General features: G+C 36.8%; 1 protein-coding gene across 1 annotated transcript in view; it reads left to right on the top strand.

Moving 5' to 3' along the window:
- The first annotated feature begins 1768 nt into the window (after positions 1-1768).
- PDZRN4 (PDZ domain containing ring finger 4) overlaps positions 1769-22505 on the top strand; it is a 378629-nt gene continuing 357892 nt past the window's right edge. Inside the window, exons 1-3 of the mRNA XM_061204814.1 lie at positions 1769-2407; positions 4743-4829; positions 6707-6814. Coding sequence (XP_061060797.1) covers positions 1769-2407; positions 4743-4829; positions 6707-6814 — 834 coding nt within the window. The remainder of the gene's footprint in view (positions 2408-4742; positions 4830-6706; positions 6815-22505) is intronic.

The following is a 22505-nucleotide window of genomic DNA, read 5'->3' as shown; positions in this document are numbered from 1 at the left end:
CTAAAAAGATGGAATAGATGCCTCTGGCCCCAAATTATTTGAATAAATTCAATAAGGTTCTGCTTTTCCTGATTTACCCAATTCCCAAGTATATGTACATGCTGTTCTTGTTAAATGATTTCTTATTTATTCAGGAATTTATTGTTTATTTAGTTGGCCAAAGGGGAGGGTGAAATGTAGAGCACTGTGGCAAACGTTACTTTATCATATATCTGTATGCATAAAATATGAAATATAGCTTTTTATTTTGAAGCAGGTTTAAAAACATATTAAATATTTGGCAAGCCACCCCAGGATCCTCACTTGCTATTGAACTACTCTAATGAAATCTCCTCTTTCAAACAGAAAAAAGGCTCAGAAGATTCTTATTCACCTCTACAATTAGCGTTTGCTAATTCTTCAGTTAGTGCCAAGGATTTAAAGAAAAAAGTCTGGAGCCTCTTTCATGTGTTTCAACTCATACATTTTGGCACTACACCAAAGTACTTGATTTTCTGGGAACAATGAGAAATCATCAATGACTAATTTAGGAAGCTCATCCTAAATTATGTGGAAGTAGCTTCAGGATAATGGCAATAAGTGGTGTGTAGCCCGGCCATAGCGTTGCTTTGCATTCCTAAGGTTCAGAAGATGGTGAAGGAAGCTGGGGCCGGAGGGCTTGGAGGGTTCCCTTACTGCATGTTTTCTGTAAGGCCTGGCTGCTACACACTTTGAAGAGTCATACTGGAGGGAGGGGCAGTTTGACCTAAATTGTATATTCAAGACAAATAGAGGGAAGCGGTTCATTATTTTATTGCTATTATTTCACTTCTTTCTTTCATCATCCTTTCCTTTAATTCTCCTTTCCAGGTAGCCAAATGATCACATTCCCATTCCCAGTGGTAAAATGCCTGTGGAAGTAGAAGACGGATGGTGTGGCGATTGAACCTGCAGCCAGATTGCCAGGTAACAGAATCCTAGCGTACTCCCGCCATAGGAGAACTTGAAGGGCGGTTCAAGTTCTCCCTAAGAGGGTGGTGTCCTAAGGCGAGCACCTGGCCTTTTCCCGGTCTTTGCTGTCAGTCATCATCCCGCCTCGCTTACACTCACCCGATTTCTGGATGGTGATTTGAGAAGCCTGGCTCTGGAGATACCTCACAGTGATTTCCTTCGGTCGCAGCCACTTAGCTGATGATTTTGTAGTTGATTTGAAAGAACAGAAGTGCATCGATTTCAAACACGTTTATTGAAGAACGACTGAGTGCGGGGACGATGATGATTCGGCGGAAAACCGAACAAAAATCCTGCTCTTCCGGAGGGAGCTTTCATTCTGGTGGAGTTGTGTTGTTTCTCAACACCCGCGCTGTGCCCATTACCAGCTCTGCCCGAGGACTGCTTGAATTTCACTGTTCAGGCAAACGGGCACACAGCTTTCCAAAGGACCACTGTAAGCTGGCCTCAGCTCTCCGCAGACAAAATTTGAAAGAACCTAAATTGCAGAGCAGCTAAGGAGTGGGCAGGTTGGGAGTGGGGGGGGGGTGGTGGTTGGGGGGGAGGGAGGCCACTGGAGGTGGCGTCTATTCGTGTCAATACGGCAGAGTCAGGGGACCTAGTCGGAGCCAGAAAACTTCAAGCCAAACAAACTCTGAGATCACAACCCCTCACCCTTCTCCTCCCCTCCGACGAGCCACCGCAGCGGGTGCGCTGTCCCTGGGGTAGTTCGTGGGGGGACAAGGGGTTCGGAGAAAGTGGACTCCTCGTTCGCTCTCCCTTCTCCCCCATCCCTACCATGGGCTTTGCCCTGGAGCGCTTTGCCGAAGCGGTGGACCCGGATTTCCAGTGCAGGCTGTGCTGCCAGGTGCTGGAGGAGCCCCTGTGCACGCCGTGCGGGCACGTCTTCTGCGCCCGCTGCCTGCTGCCCTGGGCGGCGCGGCGGCGCCGGTGCCCGCTGCAGTGCCAGCCCCTGGCGCCGGGCGATCTGTACCGGGTGCTGCCTCTGCGCAGCCTCGTCCAGAAGCTGCGCACCCAGTGCGACTACCGCGCCCGCGGCTGCGGCCACTCGGTCGGGCTGCGCGAGCTGGCGGCGCACGTCGAGCGCTGCGACTTCGGCCCTGCCCGCCGCCGCCGCCGCCGGGGCTGCGTCTCCCGGCCGGGCGGCCGGGGCGGCGGGGACGCGTCCGCGCGGGGGGGCTGCGGCTCAGCGCCCGGGGTCCGCCGCGGCGGGGCGCCGGGAGTCCGTGGCGGGAGCGGGCGAGCGCCAGGGCCTCAAGTCCTGGCCTGGAGGCGGCGCGAGAAGGCGCTGCTGGCGCAGCTCTGGGCGCTGCAGGGGGAGGTGCAGCTCACGGCCCGCAGGTACCAGGAGAAGTTCACCCAGTACATGGCTCACGTCCGCAACTTCGCCAGGGACCCGGGCGGCGGCGGCGGCCGGGTAAGCGCTGAGGGATTGGCACCCGGGAAAGGGTCGATCGGGGTGGAAAGGGGAACGGTTCTTTCTGGCACTTCAGAATTCCTTCGCAAGGTGACATCCTTCTTTATGTGGTAGGAAGAAGCATCCACGGCCCTGATCATCTTTCGAGTGTATTAGTATTGCAGTTTACAAGGATTGTCCCCTTTCCTCTTATATTGGGGTTGGAAAAGAGTTAAACAGATTAAATTCCAACTTTTCGGCGGAGAAGGAGGAATTAGGAAAACTCCTTTTCCCACCCAGACCCTTGCTTCCCATCTTTCACTCTCCTGCCTACCCTCTCTGCGTAGTTTTTGTACCTTCGGCCTCGGCCTGAAGCCAGTTAGAGAAGGAAAGCCAGGTAGCGAGGACCTCTCCTACCCTGCCTCCCCTCTCCCGCTGGCTAGCATCCCGGGGCGTGTCATTCCCACACCTTTAGCTCTGCATGACTTAGTTTCCCTACCAAACCACCCATATCAGCCACTTTGTACTCAGCACAGGGACTCAGGGATACGGGAAACCAGGATAACTTGGAGTTAAGAAATTAAGAGATGGGATTTCTTAGACCTGCAGGGTTCTTTTCATCACCCTGACCTTCCCTAAATAGTCCTTAAGTGCTTCCAGATTTCATTATTAGTGGAACGTGAGTGGGTGAGTGTGAGACTTGGGGAACCTAGTCTTAGAGCTCACATCTATCTGCGCTCAGACTAGCCGTGTGAGCTCCCGGGATATTTCCCTTCTTTGTCGAGGCTGCTGGCCCTGAACTGTGTTCCTGGACTGCCCGCTTTCTGACCGAATAAACAAGCCTCTTTGCAGCGGCTCGTGACAAGAGGTTGTTTATAAAGATGTTCCTTCTCTTCTGAAGGACTTCTGCACAGTGTTTGACATTGTTGGCCGCTGCCATGGTGAGCAGGGATTTAGCAGAACTTACACTCCGTTCAAGGAGCTGTTTTCATTCCCCAACCTCCTGGGGAGGAGCAACCCAGGGTGATGCCCATTTGGAAATGCTTGGCATTGCCTCCAACTCAGGCAACGAATCTAGAAGCTTCTGGCCTTGAACCTAAAAAGGATAATTGAAGTGTGAGGGGCTGAACTGTTTCTACTCTGATAAACGGAAGCACACGCTTATTAAAAGATTGGATGCTCTCTATGATTCTTTCTCTCTCATATTTACATCCAGGTAAATTTACAAAATGGGAGGACCAGAGAGAAGCACAGAAATATGGTCTGTAATACCAGTTCAGGGTTCAAGGTCCTGGGGAAACAATGGTTGGTGGAAAGGAGCAAGGCTAGATTATATGACAGAGAAGTCCATGCAACAAGTCAAGAAGTCAAGCTGTGGTTCTGAGAAGTGAGGCAAAACTGGCCATGATCTGCAGACGGCTTCCCAAAAGGCTTCTCCGTGCTGCTCAGAAATGTTTTCCCACTACCAGCAGGGGCTGCTGTGCACACTGCCTGGGAAAAGTTCCTGGGAAAAGGTGGTGATGATGGTAGCAGTGGTGATGATGTTTATGGAAATTTATCATTCTGAAGTAATTGCCAAATATGTAATTTCCTAGGATAGTCAATAATATGAATAACCATGAATAAAATTCATATAGCCTTGCACTATTTCATCTTATGTTTAAATTGGTCTTTTTTAACAAGCAGATTTGTAGATATAATTCCTGTTTGTTTAACTGTTATTTGGCCATCAGGAAAGCAGTACATACTGATTTAGTTAGCATAAATCCTCTTTTTAAAATTCTGCAGAAATTATGCAAAACCAAATGAAAATACCATTTAAAATTACGATTACTGTAACCTACAAAATCCTGTATTTCAGTAGCAATGTGAATATTAATGTTGAAATAAATTTATAAATAGCTCACTATTATTTACATCCCTTAAGATTTTCCAAAGTGAAATTATTACATAAAATAATTCTTAGATTCTTTAACAATTTATTTTACTCATCTGTAATGGAGGGAAAAAATAAGGATACCTGCATCATTGAATCAGAAATCTGTTTAAGTTACAGTGGAGTCAGAATCAGATGCTGAGTTAGGATAAAAGCTGCATGTATAAACATGCAAAGCCATTTAGTCATTTTTGAAAATAGTTATTTTTCTCACATGCATGCTTGTTCCTTCAAATACATACTTTCAAAGTAAATTCAGGAAGAAATTAACCTCCCAAATTCAGCCATCCTTAATTTTAAGATTTTAAGGTTTTCTCTTTTTCAAATCAATTTATTTACAGTTAAAAAACACCTTTATTGTAGCATTTTTTTTCTTTTATATTTTTTAACCAGTCAGTTATTTTATCCCTTTTCTTCTAGGATGGAGAACATAAGCCATTCACTATTGTGTTAGAAAGAGAAAATGACACTTTGGGATTCAATATTATAGGAGGTCAACCAAATCAGGTAACCCACCCTGTTAATGCATAACTCACTCTTTGCTTAAAATAATAGAAGACTTAGCTTTCATTTGTGGATTTTAAGTAAAAAAACAAAAACAAACAAAAAAAAGAAGGTTTAATCTTTAAAATAGTGCTTGTCATCAAAATGCAAATGTTCCAGTATAAATATTCCAGAACAAACCGAGAATTTTTTTGAGAAAAATAAAACAAAACAACAGCTAACAAACTTTGCTACTTTAAAAAAAGAGTACATTTCACATTTTACCTACATCGCACAGCCCTGTTGGCAAATTTCTTAAATAAACCTATTTCACAGTAACACATATAGGCAATTTCTACTTGATAATCTTAGACAGGTGTATTGCTTGCTTGTACCTCTTGTTTATTATGTCAAATTGGTCAGTTTTCAGATGCTAACACAGGCCAGACAGTTTATAAAATATCTTGAATGAATGAATGAAGAGTTAAAATAAGTTGAAATGAGGGATAATTGTTTTCACAATTACATAGGTAATACCATGTCTAAAAAAGATAGTTGATTTGATATATTTTTGGCTCCCCAAATCAAATTTTTTATTAAATTGAATGAATAATTTTTTTCTACATTGATGTCAATTGTTTTTAAAATGCATGAGTTAATAAACTTATACCAAATACTGTAGTTGCAATGTTCTTTCATATCCTTCAAATAGTACATCAACTTAATTTTCATCCTAACTAGGAAAGGTGGTGAAGTTTTTAAAAAATCATGTTCTTTCATTTTCCAATCAGCTGCCCTGAAAGTTTGGCATCCTGCATTGCAGATGTTGGCCACAGAAACTGTCTGAGCATTGTTGGACATATGCTGTGTTCAGGCCAGGATGGCAATGACATATTTCCTCTTTGTATTTAGCATTTCAAAAACCTAGCAACTAATGACTGCTGTATTCTGTTTCTAGAAGAGTTGCCATTTATTAAAAAAGATAAAAGTCTTTTCAGCATATCATTTTTGTTTTCTTTTCCCCTAAGGAATATTTTTATAAATGCTAGTAGGGTGTTTGACATTTAGATGACACTAGACACTTTTAAGAGCCTCTTAAAATTCATGTTAAAGAAGGCTGATTAAGGAGAAATAATTTTGTTTAACTTGCTATAAAGCGAAATGACGTTTAAAATTATACAGTGTATTATTATAGAATATTGGACATTTTCCCTAAATAAGTTTTTCAGGGTAATTGGTTTTCTGTGACTTGCTAAAACGTCCTATATGTATGATATTGGCTATGCGTTTGAGGTTTAATTAATCATTAGTCTCATTGTACCTGGAACTGTGTAAAGATTAGCTTTGAATGGGTTCTCCTACAATTTGGAGTTGATCTTTTGGGATTTTACACTTGAGTAAGCTCCCAGTCTCCCCTGTGAATAGATACAGTCAGAGCTATATTTCCAAATCTGTCACATCGTGAGGCTAAGTTATATTTTCAGAACTATGACCACATTTCAAACCAATTATAGAGTTAGGGTGGATATGCTTTTTGTTTTCTTTAACTTATAGCCCTTTTTAATTGCTATACCTCTTTATACATGAGATGTTTTATAAATAGTACTTAGAAGCCCATTGTTATCACCTCGTTCATGCCCTTTCCCCATAGCTTTTATGTATACTGAAAAACATGAGGTAACTAGATAATCTTGTCAAAGATGTTCATTCATTAAAGCTGTCATCTTGATTAATGACTATTTGGTGTTAAGTAAGTTAAAATTCAGTACCAAATCTCCAGCTAAGAAAGAGAATTGCGTGTTTAGAGAGGCTTGGCAATGTTACATTTACTAAATTGTTTTTTATCCAACTTAAAATTTTGTTTACATCTTTCTTACTGCTAAAGGTTTTATTTTTTAAAGGATAATCAAGAAGAAACACCAATGGAAGGAATTTATGTTTCAAAGATTTTGGAAAATGGACCTGCTGATAGAGCAGATGGCTTGGAGATTCATGACAAAATCATTGAGGTAAGACAATAATAAAGCACAAATAGGATCTGTGGAAGAAATATTTGGACATTTAAAATTTCCAAACTTATTGCTTTTCCTTGGTGTGGTGCTTTTAGAGTGTGTATCTAACTAGAGTGTATAACTAACCTGTTTTAATTATTAGATATTGGAATAGAAGAATGAATCACCCAAAGTTTCCAAATGTGTTAATGAATAATTTCATTTTAATAAATTGCCTCTCCCCATGAATTATACAGATAATTGTGTGATTATTAAGGGATTGATTTGTTATAACATCTCAAAAAAGGATGATAAATCTCTGCTGAAGAACATTTTGACCAGTAAATATTACTATCTTTAAACTTGTAATTAGTATGTTATATGTAGAATTATTTATACATTCTCTTTTTACCATTTCTTAGTTTAATATGGTTATCTTGTTCGTGTATCTTTTACATGAAAAAAAAAAAAGAAGCAGCTATTGCAAAAACTTGGTGGGAACTCTTCATTTTCTCTAATGTACATTGTGGCTGTATTGTTTGTATTTAGGGTTGACAAAGTAAATACAAGTTAGTGAAACTTGAGCTGTGATAATAGAATTTTGGGTCACTGCCATTTACCGCCTCAGTGCTTTTGAAATTTTAACTGGTTGAGATAGTATTATTTGGCGTAACTGAAAATTAGGTTAGTTTTGTCAATGGAGTTATTTCCAATGCATTAGTAAAGGCATAAGTAGAAATTGGGAAGGTATACTTGACTCCACTATTCTTTTGGAAAAATTCTGTTTTTTCTAGATTATATAATCATTTGCACTATCTTTCTGAATGTCTATATAAACTATCTGGATGGAGACTTTTTCTTTATTAAACTTTGAATAAAGTTTTAGATGTTCATTTATCATTTGTGCATTAAAAAAGTTGAATTTCGAATAATTTGACCTAGGATGAGAGTAAAGAGTAGAGAAGAGCCTATAGTTTGTTATTGACTCATAACATTTAGAAATTAGCTGATTAGACACTTTGGGGAAGAGAGAGGAGTCGCCTTTGGCTGAAAAACTGTGGTTTTTATCTGAAGAGGTCTCTTGTATCAAGGTTTTCTCTTTCCAGTTTTGTAGCCAAGAAAGCATGGAGCTGCTTTCACTGATGCTATCCAGTTTGTCGTGACAATTTGCCTGGTGGAAGCATTTACATGCTACAGTTTCTAAAGTTAGAATTTTTCTGTTTCTACTCATGTTTGTGCAGTATGATATAAAGGACAAGATAACTTAAACAAAAAATTGTTCTTTTTACTTTCTGCCTTATTGCTAGCAATTTGGTTTTTCCAGTTAAATGGAAAACAAATGCCTACATATGCTACTATTAGAAGGGCTGATGGAACTGGATATGTATATTCAGCTAGCACACACACTCACATATACTCATAACAGAAACACATACTGGGGATTTAAAAATAATTTATTCCAGCTAGGTAACAATGTTATGTATGCTTCATTAATGTTGCATGGAAAAGGAGGAAGAAGAATTTGTCTTTTATATTGTGATATAGCATATTTGTTAAAAATTTACTGGTTTTGTTAATGTATAGATGTACTTTTATAAAAACTATGGCTGATTAATCAAGTGCATCTTTATATCTAATACTGTTACAAATATATGTCAAGATAACCTTATTTAAATAATATAAGATAAAGAGCAAAGAGATCAATCATGGAAATCTAAATTATAATTTATAACCAGCTGCAGTATTATTATTTCACCTTGATGTGCATATATTAGCTGCTAATGACAAGAGCTTGAAATTTGCCTCTATGATAGAGATTTATCAATGTATCCTTTATGCCAGGGTAAATTGGTATTATGCATATTTTTATTATAGTTCTGTAATGGATTCATGTGACCACATTTGCAGTTAAGAAATGAGTTAGGTGGTATACATATTTCTGGAATGTTGTCTGGTAAACAGCATGAAATATTTTGCAAGGAAGATTATTAGAAATAAATCTCTCATATTTAGTTGCTCAGTGATGCCATCAACTTTTTTAAAGTGATAGATATTTGTGTGACCTTATTTCATATACATATGTAAATAAGCATGCTTGTTCTTATGCATATATATGTGTAAAATATCCCTATGTACCAATTAAAGTAAGAAATATTTGATTCTTGTCAATTATTTTAGTTCATCTGCCATTATGGTACCAGTCAACTTTACAGAGTTTATAATAATGGGAAACTGATAAGAAATATATTGATTAATTTAAAATGTGCAGAGACAGAAAAACAGATTTTATATTAGAGGAATTTCTTTTCCATTTTTTTGTTCTCAGTGATTTTTTTAGTGAACTAATTTGATGGACTGTTTTTTTTTTTTTTTTTCAATTTTTGAATTTCAAATGGCCATGCTGATTTAAAACTAGTGCAACAAATAAATTTGTTTGCAGAATAAAGTACACAAATAGTTCATATATTATGAACTACCCATATGACTTAACTCCCACAGTCTGACACATTACTAAATGCCTTGAATTCAGTGATATGTAACTTAAATAAAAAATAGAAACTGTTAGATAATTTATTTTTTACTTAAGGCAAGATAGACTAAAAATATTTTGTGTAGTTAATTGCTTAAAGCACTCATTACATCAGGTTTATGAAATAAATTTATAAAATAAATTTTTGTAAATCATTCATTTGAAGGAGGAAATAGATATGTTAAAAGTTTGGTTCTACTAATACTTAAAGAAATTTTACTAATCCTAATAAAAATATTAGCTATAACAATTTTGTTAAAATTTAACAGAAGACAAAAACTCCAAAAGTATTGCTTTTTAGTATTGCACATTCTACTGAAGCTGAATTCAAGAATTATGAAAGAAAAAAATCATAGTCATGAGGTAAAGCCATGTCATATTTTTCACATAATACAAGGCAAATTTATTTTTGGAGCCAGTCTCCATGAGCAGTCATGTTTACCAGTTTCTAGATGTTTACACGTCCACATTTGTTAAAATATTTAGGTGTGTAGATTCAGAAAAGACATCAGTTGTGATATTTCAGTTACATTAGGTGTCAAAGTATCACCGGAGACTGAAAAGACAGAAGATGTTGTTAAAGACATTTTGAAACATCACAGAAGTTCACATAGACCAGGAATTCACCAGAGTGTACATCTGAATAAAAGCAACTTTTACAAGCTGTTTTTCACCCTTTCAAGGCTCAAAGGACCACAGAAGATCCCTGATACTATCAGAGGCTTTGGCACAATTCTCTACAGGCAATACCATTACAGTCCTTATCATCATGTTAGGATGCCTGAGGGTTATGTGGGAGGGAGTTGAGAGTCAAAGTTCACTGCTGCCGCCAGCAACTATTCCTCTATTATTATTTCTGTGATGCTGATAGTGGGCTACACAACTATAACCCCTAAGTGAGAAAGTGAATAGAAGGGGGGATAGTCATTCATGGCTCTTTGTTCACATTTTCTTCTCCCTCCCCCAACCCCCTTCCTGAGTTCCTACCAATGCCCTGTGACTGTGACAGGAAAGTCCATCCTTCTTTCAGCTTCTGAAGACCAGGGAGTCGGGGTTGAGTGATGTGAAGTCTTTGAGAAGAACAGTTTGGAGCAGAAAGCAGACTTTTCTTTAGTGTATACATTAAAATCTCTTCTATTTATTTAGTTTGAAATTCATTATGAAATGCAACACACAAGACATTTCCATTTACTTTAGAAACAATTCCCACATGGAATAATGTCAGTGTAGCACTTTCTAGAAAGTGCTGAGTTTAGTACTAGCAGAAAGAACTTTACAAATGTCTCTACAAGAACTTCTTAACTATTCCAAACTGCCAACTACAATTTCTTTTAGTTCTGTAATGGTAGACATTCTGCATTCTCTGTCACTACTTTCTCCTCCACTAAAGTGAAAATCTTTGGTAGTTATTATGTTTATTTGCCCAAGACTCTGCAAAGTTTTGTTGTAGCTATTAACACAGGAAATTTAAATCAGAGTTAAACATTCAGGAATGCTTTTGAATCAGTTCTTCAATGAGGCACCCCTGTATGTGCCTGATGGCACAGTGTAATTTACCACTTCATAAAGCAGCCATGCTAATTTGTTTATGCATTATAAGCATTTACAAGTTTTGTAGGTCACTTGTAAATCTAGTGGGCAATTAGAATTTTTGACAAATTGCTATTTAATTCAAACATATCACTGAATTTGTCAATAAAATATTATCATCCTCACACATCTTTAAAGTGTATTTTAACTGTTCAAATTACATTGACTGATTGTCTGAAAGAATTAGGAAAGAAATAAAGCAATCCTGTTAATGCAAGTAAAGAAGTACATTGTAATGAGTTTTGTAATCATGATTACATTTGTAATACATGATTATCATTATATAAATTGTATAATTTAATGTATCTTGAAAAGTACTGTGGTGCAGTAAGAGCATGAATTCTGAAATCAAGGAGATCTGGCTGGAATTCCTGTCCTGCCTTTTAAAACGTGTGGCCTTGAATAAGCCAGCTGTGCCTCAGTTTCTATGCCATTCGTACTTATTGTGTGCACATAGTGCCTGGCACAGGGCAGATTCTTGGAACCCGCTATCAGAGCCTGATGTGTCTCATTCAGCTTATGCAAGTAGTTTGCTCTCCAAAGCAGATAGACAATGCAGGGAGAGGAAGGGGAGTTGTATTTTTTTTTTTTTTGGAGAATTCAAATCACTCTCTCCAGCTTTCAGTCATTCTCATTTCCATAGGCACCACAGTTTGAATGAGTAAATGTAGAAAGTTTTAAGTTGTACATTTCACACACTCATGTGGACCTCAGATGCAGAAAGGGCTGTGGGAGAAAACTTTACACTTATGATTTAATTCAGTCATTCAACAAGTATTTTACTAACTGCCTATATGTGTCAGGTGACATACCCTGTGTTGTGGAAATAAGACTCATTCTCTGCTCTCAAGTAGCCCGTGGTGTAGAGGTCCTATTTTCTGTCTATACAAGGCAAGGCAGGCCTTTATGTGAAACTACTCTTTCAATTGTTATGAACGTAAATGGACATCACCATCTTGTCTGAGTGGAATGACACTATGGATTTATTCTAGTTTTCCTGTTCTCCTACAAGTAGTTCATTTCATTTTGAGACATCATGATAAGGGGTTAGTAAAAGAGTAGAATCTGTGGGTGTGACATAGCATTGTGGTTTCAGGAGGAGGTGCAGGCCTTGAACTTGGGTCTCGGCCTTGAATTTGAACTGGGTTATCTCACGAAGGTTTCTCAATTTTTCTTATTCCCAGTTTTGTGCCTATGACTATGAGGGTAACAATAGCTAGTCCCTCAAATTTTCTATCCAGTTAATCACAGTATTTTGCCACTCCACTGATTTTCCATTATTGATAAATACAGTTTTGTTTAAAATGTAGTTTTATTTTAGCTTACGAAAGAAAGGCTGGAAAGGTCTTTAAAACCTTGAGCTTTAGTGTGTTAAGCACTGATTTATCTGTTTTAAATTTATAAAATATGAACTTTGATTTCTTTTTTTTGAGTACTAAGCTTCTGAGAAAGTAAACAGGGTCACCACATATGACTATGCAGTTTGCACACTACATAACTGCATGTGATGTCCCTGTCAGAAGGTCTAACTGTGGCTCCCATTTCCCCTTTTGTTCCCTGCTACAAAAATCCTCAACAGAGCACTTATAACATTTATTTTTATTTAGGTGATTTTTATTAGGTATAATTGACATACAACATTATATTAGTTTCAGGTATATAACACAGTGATTTGATATTTTGTATATATTGTAAAACGATCACCACAATAAGTCTAGTTGAAATCGTCACCATACAGTTATTGAATTTTTTCCTGTGATGAGAAGTTATAAGATCTACTCTCTTAGCAGCTTTCGAATATGCAACACAGTATTATTAACTATAGTCACCATGCTGTACATTACATCCCCATGATGTATTTATTTTATAACTGGAAGTTTGTGTCTTTAGACTCCCTTCACCCATTTCCTCTACCCCTCACCCCCAGCTTTGAGAACCACTGAACAATCTGTTCTCTGTATCTATGACTTTTTTTTTTTCAGATTCTACATATCAGTTAGATCCTATTGTATCTGTTTTTCTCTGTCTGACTTATTTCACTTAGCTGAGATATATATATATATCTCACAGTTTCTTTATCCATTCATATATCCATGGACATATAGGTTGTTTATATATCTTGGCCATTGTAAATAATGCTACAGTAAACATGGGGGTGCATACATCTTTCTGAATTAGTGCTTTTATTTTCTTTGGATAAATACCCAGAAGTGGAATTGTTGGATCATATGGTAGTTCTATTTTTAATTTTTTGAGGAACCTTCATAATGTTTTTCATAGTGACTGCACCATTTACATTCCCATCAATAGTGCGCAAGGGTTCACTTTCCTCTACATTTTGGCCAACATTTGTTATCTCTTATCTTTTTGATAATAGTTATTCTAACAGATGTGAGGTGATATCTCATTGTGGTTTTGATTTACATTTCCCTGTTGTTTAGTGATGTTGAGCATCTTTTCATGTACTTGTTGGCTATCTGTATGTCTTCTTTGTAAAAAAAAATGTGTTTACTTCCTCTGCCCATATTTTAATCAGATTGTTTGATTTTTAGCTGAGTTGTAGGCATTCTATATATGTTTTGGATATTAACCCCTTATCAAGTATATGATTTGCAAATATTTTCTCCCATTCAGTATGTTGCCTTTTTGCTTTTTCTCCTTTGCTGTGCAGAATCTTTTTAGTTTGATGTATTCCCACTTGTTTATTTTCGCTTTTGTTCCCTTTGCTTTTGGTGTCAAATCCCAAAAAATTTGTTGCCAAGACCAGCATCAAGAACCATATTGCCTATGTTTTCTTCTTGGAGTTTTATGGTTTAAGATTTTACATTCAAGTCTTTAATCCATTTTGCATTAATCTTTGTGTATAATGTAAGACAGTGGTCCAATTTTATTCTTTTGCATGTGGCTGTCCAGTTTTCCCAGAACAATTTACTGAAGAGACTGTCCTTTTCCCATTGTATATTCTTGGCTCCTTTGTTGTATATTAATTGATTATATATATGCATGGGTTTATTTCTGGGCTTTCTGTTCTGTTAATCAATGTGACTGTTTTTTATATCAGTACCATACTGTTTTGATTACTATAGCTTTGTAATAGAGTTTTTAATCAGAGAGTGTGATGTCTTCACCTTTGCTCAAGCAAAGGTTAAGATCACTTAAGATTACTTTGGCTATTTGAGGTCTTTTGTGATTCCATACAAATTTTAGGATTGTTTTTTCTTTTTCTCTGAAAAATGCCATTTGAATCTGTAGATTGCTTTGGGTAGTATGGACATTTTAACAACAGTAATTCTCCCAATTCATGAGCACAGAATATCTTTCCATTTATTTGTGTTCTTCAATTTCTTTCCTCAATGTCTTATAGTTTTCAGTGTACAGGCCTTTCACTTGTTCAGTTAAATTTATTTCTAGGTATTTTATTCTTTTTGATGCAATTGTAAACAAGATTGTTTTCTTCATTTGTCTTTCAGATAGTTCATTAATACTGTGTAGAAATGCAACTGATTTCTGTGTATTGATTTTGTATCCTGCAACTTTACTGAATTTATATATTAGTTCTAACAATTTTTGGTGGTGTCTTTAGAATTTTCTATATACAGTTGACTGTCTGTATACACCAGTTCTGTATCTGCAGATTCAACCGTGGATTGAAAATTTAAAGAAAGAAAGTTCCAAAAAGCAAAACTTAAATTTGTCATGCACCCACAACTATTTACATAGCATTTACATCATACTTAGAATTATTTACATAGCATTTACATTGTATTAGGTATTGTAAGTAATCTAGAGATGATTTAAATTATATGGGAGAATGTACATAGTTTACATGAAAATACCATGCCATTTTATATATGGGACTTGAGCATTCACAGATTTTGGTGAGGGCTGGATCCTAGAACCAATTCCGCATGGATACCAAAAGATGACTGTATAAAATTATGTCATCTGAATATAGTGAGAGTTTTACTTTTTCCTTTCCAACTTGCATGCTTTTTATTTAATTTTCTTGTCTGATTGCTGTCTGATTAAATATTCCAATACTATGTTGTACAAGAGTGGTGAGAGTGGGCATCCTTGTCTTGTTCCTGATCTTAGAAGAAAAGCTTTCTTCTTTTTACCATTGAATATGCCATTAGCTATGGAATTGTCATATGTGATATTTATTATGTTGAGGTAGGTTCCCTCTGTACCTACTTGCTTGAGAGCTTTTATCATAAATGAATGTTACATTTTGTCAAATGCTTTTTCTGCAGTTACTGAGCAGATCATATGCTTTTATCCTTCATTTTGTTAAAGTGGTTTATCACATTGATTGACTTGTGGATACTGAATCATCCTTGCACCTCTGGAATTAAGTCCCACTTGATTATGGTGTATGATCCTTTTAATGTATTGTTGAATTCAGTTTGCAAATATTTTGTTGAGGATTTTTAGATCTGTGTTTATCAGGGATATTAGCCTGTAATTTTCCTTTCTTTTGGTGTCTTTGTCTGGTTTTAGTATCAGGGCAATGGTGTCCTCATGAAATGAGTTTAGAAGTGTTCCCTCCACTTCTGTTTTTTGGAAGAGTTTGAGAAAAATTAGTATTAATTTTCCTTTGAATGTTTGTTAGAATTCACCAGTGAAGCAACCTGGTCCTGGACTTTTGTTTGTTGGGAGGTTTTTGATTACTGATTTAATCTCCTTACTGGTAATCAGTCTGTTCAGATGCTCCATTTCTTTGTGATTCAGTCTTGGATGGTTGTATTTCTAGGAATTTATCCATGACTTCTAGGTTATCTAGTTTGTTGGTATATAATTGTTCATAGTAGTCCCTTATAATACTTTGTTTTTCTGTGGTATCAGTTGTAATGTCACCTCTTTCATTTCTGATTTTATATATTTGAGTCTTCTCAATTTTAACTTTTCAAGAACTAATTCTTTGTTTCATTGATATTTTATATTGTCTTTTTGCTCTCTATTTTATTTATTTCTGCTCTGATTTTTGTTATTTCTTTCCTTCTGCTAAATTTTGTCCTTTTTCTAGTTTCTTGAGTTGTAAAGTTAGGTTGTCTACTTAGGATATTTATTCTTTCTTGAGATGGGCATTTATTGCTATGACCTTTATTTTTAAAACTTCTTTTGCTGCATACCATAAGTTTTGGTATGTTGTATTTCCATTTTCATTTGTCTCAAGATTTTTTTTTAAATTTCTCTTTTGATTTCTTTGTTGACCCATTGGTTGGTCAGTAGCTTGTTTTGTAATTTACACATATTTGTGAAATTTCTAGTTTTCTTCTTGTAATTGGTTTCTACTTCAATACCATTTTGGTCAGAAAATATCCTTGATGTGATTTCAGTCTTCTTAAATTAGTTAAGACTTGTTGTGTGGCCCAATGTGATCTATCCTGGAGAATGTTCCATGTGCACTTGAGAGAATGGCTATTCTGCTGCTTTTGGATGTACTGTTCTGTATAGATCTGTTAAGTTCATCTGATCTAATGTGCCACTTAAGACCAATGTTTCCTTATTGATTTTCTGTCTGGATGATCTATCCATTGTTGTAAGTGGGGTATTAAAGTCACCTATTATTATTTTCTTCCTTTAGGTTTGTTAATATTTGCTTTATATATTTAGATGTTTCTATGTTGGGTGCATAAATATTTACAAATATTTAATCCTCTTTGTGTGATTGACCCCTTTATCATTATGTAATGCCTTTCTTTGTCTTTTATTTTAAAGTATATTTTGTCTGATATAAGTATAGCTACCTTAGCTTTCTTTTGGTTTCCATTTGCATGGAATATCTTTTTCCATTCCTTCAGTTTCAGTTTGTGTGTCCTTAAGTGTGAAGTGAGTCTCTTGTAGGAAGGATACAGATGAGTCTTTTTTTTAAATGTATTTTATTGAAGTATAGTTGATTTACAAAGTTGTATTAACTTCTACTACACAACAAAGTGATTCAGTTTTATATATATATATATGTTCATTTTCATATTCTTTTCCATTATGGTTTATCACAGGGTGAGTCTTGTTTTTTTATTCATTTAACCACTCTATGTCTTTGATTGGAGAATCTAGTTCATTTACATTTAAAGTAATTATTGATAGTTATGTACCTATTTCCATTTTGTTGTTTTCTGGCTGTTTTGTAGTTCCTCTGTTCCTTTTTTCTTCTCTTGCTCTCTTCCTTTGTGGTTTGATGACTTTCTTTAGTGGTATACTTAGATTCCTTTCTAATTATCTTTTGTGAATTTACAATAGCTTTTTCCTTTGTGGTTACCATGAAGGTTAAATATAACAATTTATATTTACAACAGTTTATTTTAAGTTGATAAAAACTTGAGTTTGAATGCATTCTAAAGTTCTATATTTTTACACTCCCCCCACCCATGTTTTATATTTTTGATGTCACATCTTACATCTTTTTCTCTGGTGAATTCCTTAACAAATTATCATAGATAATTATAGTTATTTTTAGTACTTTGTCTTTTAACCTTCATACTAGTTTTATAAGTGATTAATTCACTATCTTTACTATATATTTACCTTTACCAGTGAGATTTATATTTTCATATTTTTTTTGTTACTAATTAACACCTTTTTTTTCAGTTTAAAAAAGTCACTTTAACATTTTCTGTAATGCCAGTTTAATGGTGATGAACTCATTTAGCTTTTGCTTGTCTGTAAAGCTATTTATTTCTCCTTTAATTCTGATTGATAATTTTGTTGGGTGGAGCATTCTTGGTTTGAAGTATTTTTTCTTTCAGCACTTTTAATATATATGTGACTCCCTTCTGGCCTGCAAAGTTTCTGCAGAAAAATCTGCTGATTGTCTTGTGTGTGTAACAAATTGTCTTTCTCTTGCTGCTTTTAAGATTCTCTGGTTGTCCTTAACCTTCGACATTTTTAATTATAATGTTTCTTGGTGTAAGTCTGTTGGGGTTCATCTTATTTGGTACCATCTGGGTTTCCTGGATCTGGATGTCTGCTTCTTCACCAGGTTAGGGAAGTTTTCAGCCATGATTTCATCCAATAAGTGTTCTGCTCCTTTCTCTCTCTTCTCCTCCTGGGACTCCTATAATGCAAATGTCATTTCACTTGCTGTTGTCCCATAGGTCCCTTAAACTATCTTCACTTTCTTTCATTCTTTTTTCTTTTTGCCCCTCTGATTGGGTGAGTTTCTTTGTCTTGTATTCAAGTTCATTGATTTTTTTCTTCTGCTTTATCTAGTCTGCTGTTGAACCATTCTAGTGTATTTTTGAGTTCACTTATGGTATTCTTCAGTTCTTTTTAGTACTTGTATTTTCTATTTTATTATCTTTTTGTGAATTTTTCACCGTGTTCCATCCAGTCTGCTCCCAAGTTTGCTAAGTGTCTTTATGATCATTACTTTGAACTCTTTATCTAGTAAGTTACTTATGTCTGTTTCATTAAGGGGTTTTTTTTGAGGTTTTATCTTATTCTTTCATTCTCTCTTTCTTCACTTTGCTTGATTCTCTGTGTTGGTTTCTATGCATTAGATGAAACAGCCACCTCTCCCATTTTTGAAGTGTTGGCCTTGTGTAGATAAACCTTAGTGTTCAACTTTGCCCTAGCTCTTGGCTGTCTCCCAAACCTTTGTGATTGTCCAAGCATCCTATTTTATTTTTAATAGCTCACAGTGTTACGGGTGTGCCAAGACCAGCTATTGTCCCAAAGGGGAGGCTCTCAGTCATCACCTAGATTCAGGCTGATTGGAAGCCAGACCCTCAGGCAGCAGTTTTGAGACTACAGAAATATATACAGTCCTGTTGGAAGACAAGTGTAAACTCTCCTGGCCATCAGATTCAGGTGATGTATAGGTGTCATCTGGCAGCAGCAAAAATTAGCAGCAAAAATCAAGACACCATACAAGGATATAAGCCCCTTTCTGGAAGATACCAGTGAGCTGGAATGAAGCAGAGGGAGAGTGCAAAGATTACATCCGCAGCATCAGTTCCCTGACAGCATCTCCGCTGGCCCCTTTAAGTATACCAAACCAGAAGCCTGCCTCACAGGCCAAACTTCTGGATACACAACTAGGCCTCTTTCTCAGAAAGACTGGGCATGTTTCAGTCTGCTATCTGTGCAGTGCCCTGGGAATGGCAGCTTGCCAAGAACTGTCTCTCCAATTGTTACAGTCCCATGGGACCCAGGAACACAAGGCTCCCCCGGTCTCTAGAGCCAGGCAATCAAGAGGTGTTCTCTGGATGATAGCCACAAAAACTAGGTTACCTGATATAAAAACTAGGGCACCAAACATGTGTAGAAGCTTTCCTTCAGGAGTTACTGGCACCCTGGTGTGTTTCAGAAGGACAGTACGAAAATGGCACCCTTTGAAAAAAAGAAAAAAAAAAGATGGCTCCCGCTGTCTTCAGTATAAAGATGGCACCTGCTCGAAAGGAAAAAAAAATAAGATAGCAACTGCCGGCTTTAGTGAGGCAGAAGGAGAGCAGAAAGATGGCACCCACAACCTCTGTCCCTGGATAGTATCCCAGCAGGTCTCTGCCACTCAGATCAACATTTTAAAATTAGCAAATGAGTCTCTTTTAAATAAAGGCTGGGCATCTTTTTGCACAACAAAGGAAACCATAAACAAAATGAAAAGACAAACAATGGAATGGGAGAAAATATTTGCAAATGATGTGACTGACAAGAGCTTAATATATAGCTCAATATCAAAAAAACAAAAACCCAATAAAAAAATGGCCAGCAGACCTAAATAGACAGTTCTCCAAAGGAGACACACAGATGGCCAACAGGCACATGAAAAGATGTTTAACATCACTAATTATTAGAGAAATGCAAATCAAAACTACAATGAAGTACCACCTCGCCCTGGTCAGAATGGCCATCATTAAAAAGTCTACAAATAATAAATGCTGGAGAGGGTGTGAAGAAATGGAACCCTCCTACACTGTTGGTGGGAATGTAAATTGGTGCAGCCACTATGGAAAACAGTATGGAGGTTCCTTAAAAAACTAAATAGAACTACCATATGATCCTGCAATCCCACTCCAGGGCATATATATGGAAAAGACAAAAGCTCTAATTCAAAAAGATACATGCACCCCAATATTCATAGCATCACTGTTTATGGTAGCCAAGACATGGAAGCAACCTAAATGATGTCCATCGACAGATGAATGAATAAAGATGTGGTATATATATATATACATATATATATACACACACACTCACATACAAACAATGGAATATTACTTGGCCAAAAAAAGGATGAAATAATGCCATTTGCAGCAACATGGATGGACCTAGAGGTTATCATACTAAGTGAAGAAGGTCAGGCAGAGAAAGACAAATATCCTATGACCACTTATATGTGGAATCTTAAAAAATGATACAAATGAACTTATTTACAAAACAGAAATAGACTCACAGACATAGAAAACAAACTTATGGTTACCAAAGGGGAAAGGGGGGGCAGGATAAATTGGGAATCTGGGATTAACATATACACACTACTATATATGAAATAAACAACAAGGACCTACTGTATAGCACAGGGAACTATATTCAGTATCTTGTAATAACCTATAATGGAAAAGAATCTGAAAAAGTATATATATGTGCGTGTATTATACATATATACATTATATATATATATTATACATATACATGTATGTATAACTGAGTCACTTTGCTGTATGCCTGAAATATTGTGGATCAACTATACTTCAATTAAAAATGTTTTTAAAAAAGAAGGGAAAAGAAGTCTAGGCATCTTTAAAGGTCTGTTTCTACACTGGGCCCTGGGGTGGGTGAGTCTGCACATGAGCCCTTTAAGAGCCTTTTCTCAGTTTGCCACGGCCCTGCAGTTCTCATGGGTATAAGCCTTGTTGGTCTTCAAAGCCAGATGTTTTGGGGCCTCATCTTTCAGGTGCTGGTCTTAATAGTTGGCGTGCCCGATGTGAGGTATGAACACTTCACTCCACAGGGAGAAGCTCTGGGTTTTGATTTGGGTGTGGGGTTTAGGGTGACATTGTGTCTCAGCCTCTCCTACCTGCTTCGATGTGGTTTCCCTTTCATTATCCTGATGTAAGGTGGTCACTTCACCAGTTTTTAGGTTTTGTTCAGAGGAAATTGTTCCATATACAGCTATAGATTCTGTGGGAGGATGTGAGTTCAGGATCTTCCTTTGTTGACATCTTGAACCAGGACCTCCCTATAACATCGCTGGGATTTATGTTAAAATGAGATCCAGAATTGATTTTAGGTAAAATTTCAAAGTGTGCCATATCTTACTGTATTTTGCCGTCTTTTTTTTCCACCAGTAATCCTAGCAATCTGGTATCTTCCTTGTCATGTTCTTATTTCTTTGCAGCATTTGTCTTTAGGAAAGTATGTTGTTAAAATTCACTTATACCAATAGATATTTGAATGATAAAAGTTTGCCCTACTCAGGATATCTGAAATTAACCCAGAGATAATGCCATCATGATTCTCAAGTGTTTATCATTTTCACCTGAACCAGCACAGTAGCTTCTTGAGTAAACTTTACCCACACCCAGTCTCTACCACGTCAGCTCAACTTGCTTACTACTGGCAGAGTTGTTATTTTTTTACTCCTTTGCTGCAGGCCCTTCATTATCATTCTATTGTCAATAGGATAAAATCCTAATTTATCAGTGAAGCAAAAATGGACCTTCAAAATCTTTACTTTTTTTTCAGTTTTCTTTCTTAGACTCTCTACTGTAGTCACATGAAACTCCTCCCCTTTTTTCAGGTCTCTCTGCCTTTATTCCTTCTTTCCCTTTTACCTGGTATTCTGGCCTTCCCCCCACTCCACATCTCTTCTTTCTCTGGCAAATTTCTGAGTATCCTCAAGAATCCTCCACTCCTTGAAGCCCTTCACAATTCACTAAGGGGAATTATTTTCTTCTCTCCATTGCCAGTAGATTTTTATACCTCTCACTTTCGTAGCACGCTTCATAAGCTTTGCTGTTTATTTACTATGTGGTGTTCTTCCCTACCAAATGTATGGATTTCTTAAAAGTGGTTTAGAATTTTGTTGGACTTAATAGTTCTAGCACCCTTCCTGCTCTCAGCATTGTGTCTGGCAAACCAAAGGTTCTCTGTTATTTATCTTTGAATTATGGAATAAATGAATGGGTAGACCTCAAGCTCAAAATTTTGGGCATTATGGTCTAGATCTACGGATTTTTTGAGGCACCAGGTGGGCAGCCCCTGAAGGCTATCCCTGTTACACCCTGTTCCTTCTCTTTGCATCTTTATCACAAGGTCAATCAGAAGTTGAAAGATTCACTGTTTCTTAAGTTTTAAAATCCCTAAGATCTAGTGTAAATGGACTGAAGCAATTTTATTTTTCTAGACTGTTTTGTCTAGCCTGTAAATAGGAAAGAACTCAAGTCTGAAACACAATGTTTCAAATTCTGTTTATGTAAATGCTTGAATTGGATCTGAAGATGTGTATGATTGCCTTCAGATTTTTTGTCATTGAACTTGAAGAACACTGGTAAAGCTTACTAAATTCACATGCTTGCCTACAAAGCAGATTTGCAGAAAATGGTACTGGACTGAACATGGAATCGAACAAAAACATGATTAACC

Source organism: Eubalaena glacialis, chromosome 11 (genome assembly GCF_028564815.1).
Source record: "Eubalaena glacialis isolate mEubGla1 chromosome 11, mEubGla1.1.hap2.+ XY, whole genome shotgun sequence".
Lineage (NCBI taxonomy): Eukaryota > Metazoa > Chordata > Mammalia > Artiodactyla > Balaenidae > Eubalaena > Eubalaena glacialis.
The sequence above is the reverse complement of the archived record's forward strand: the minus strand, read 5'-3'. Positions and strand labels throughout refer to the sequence as shown.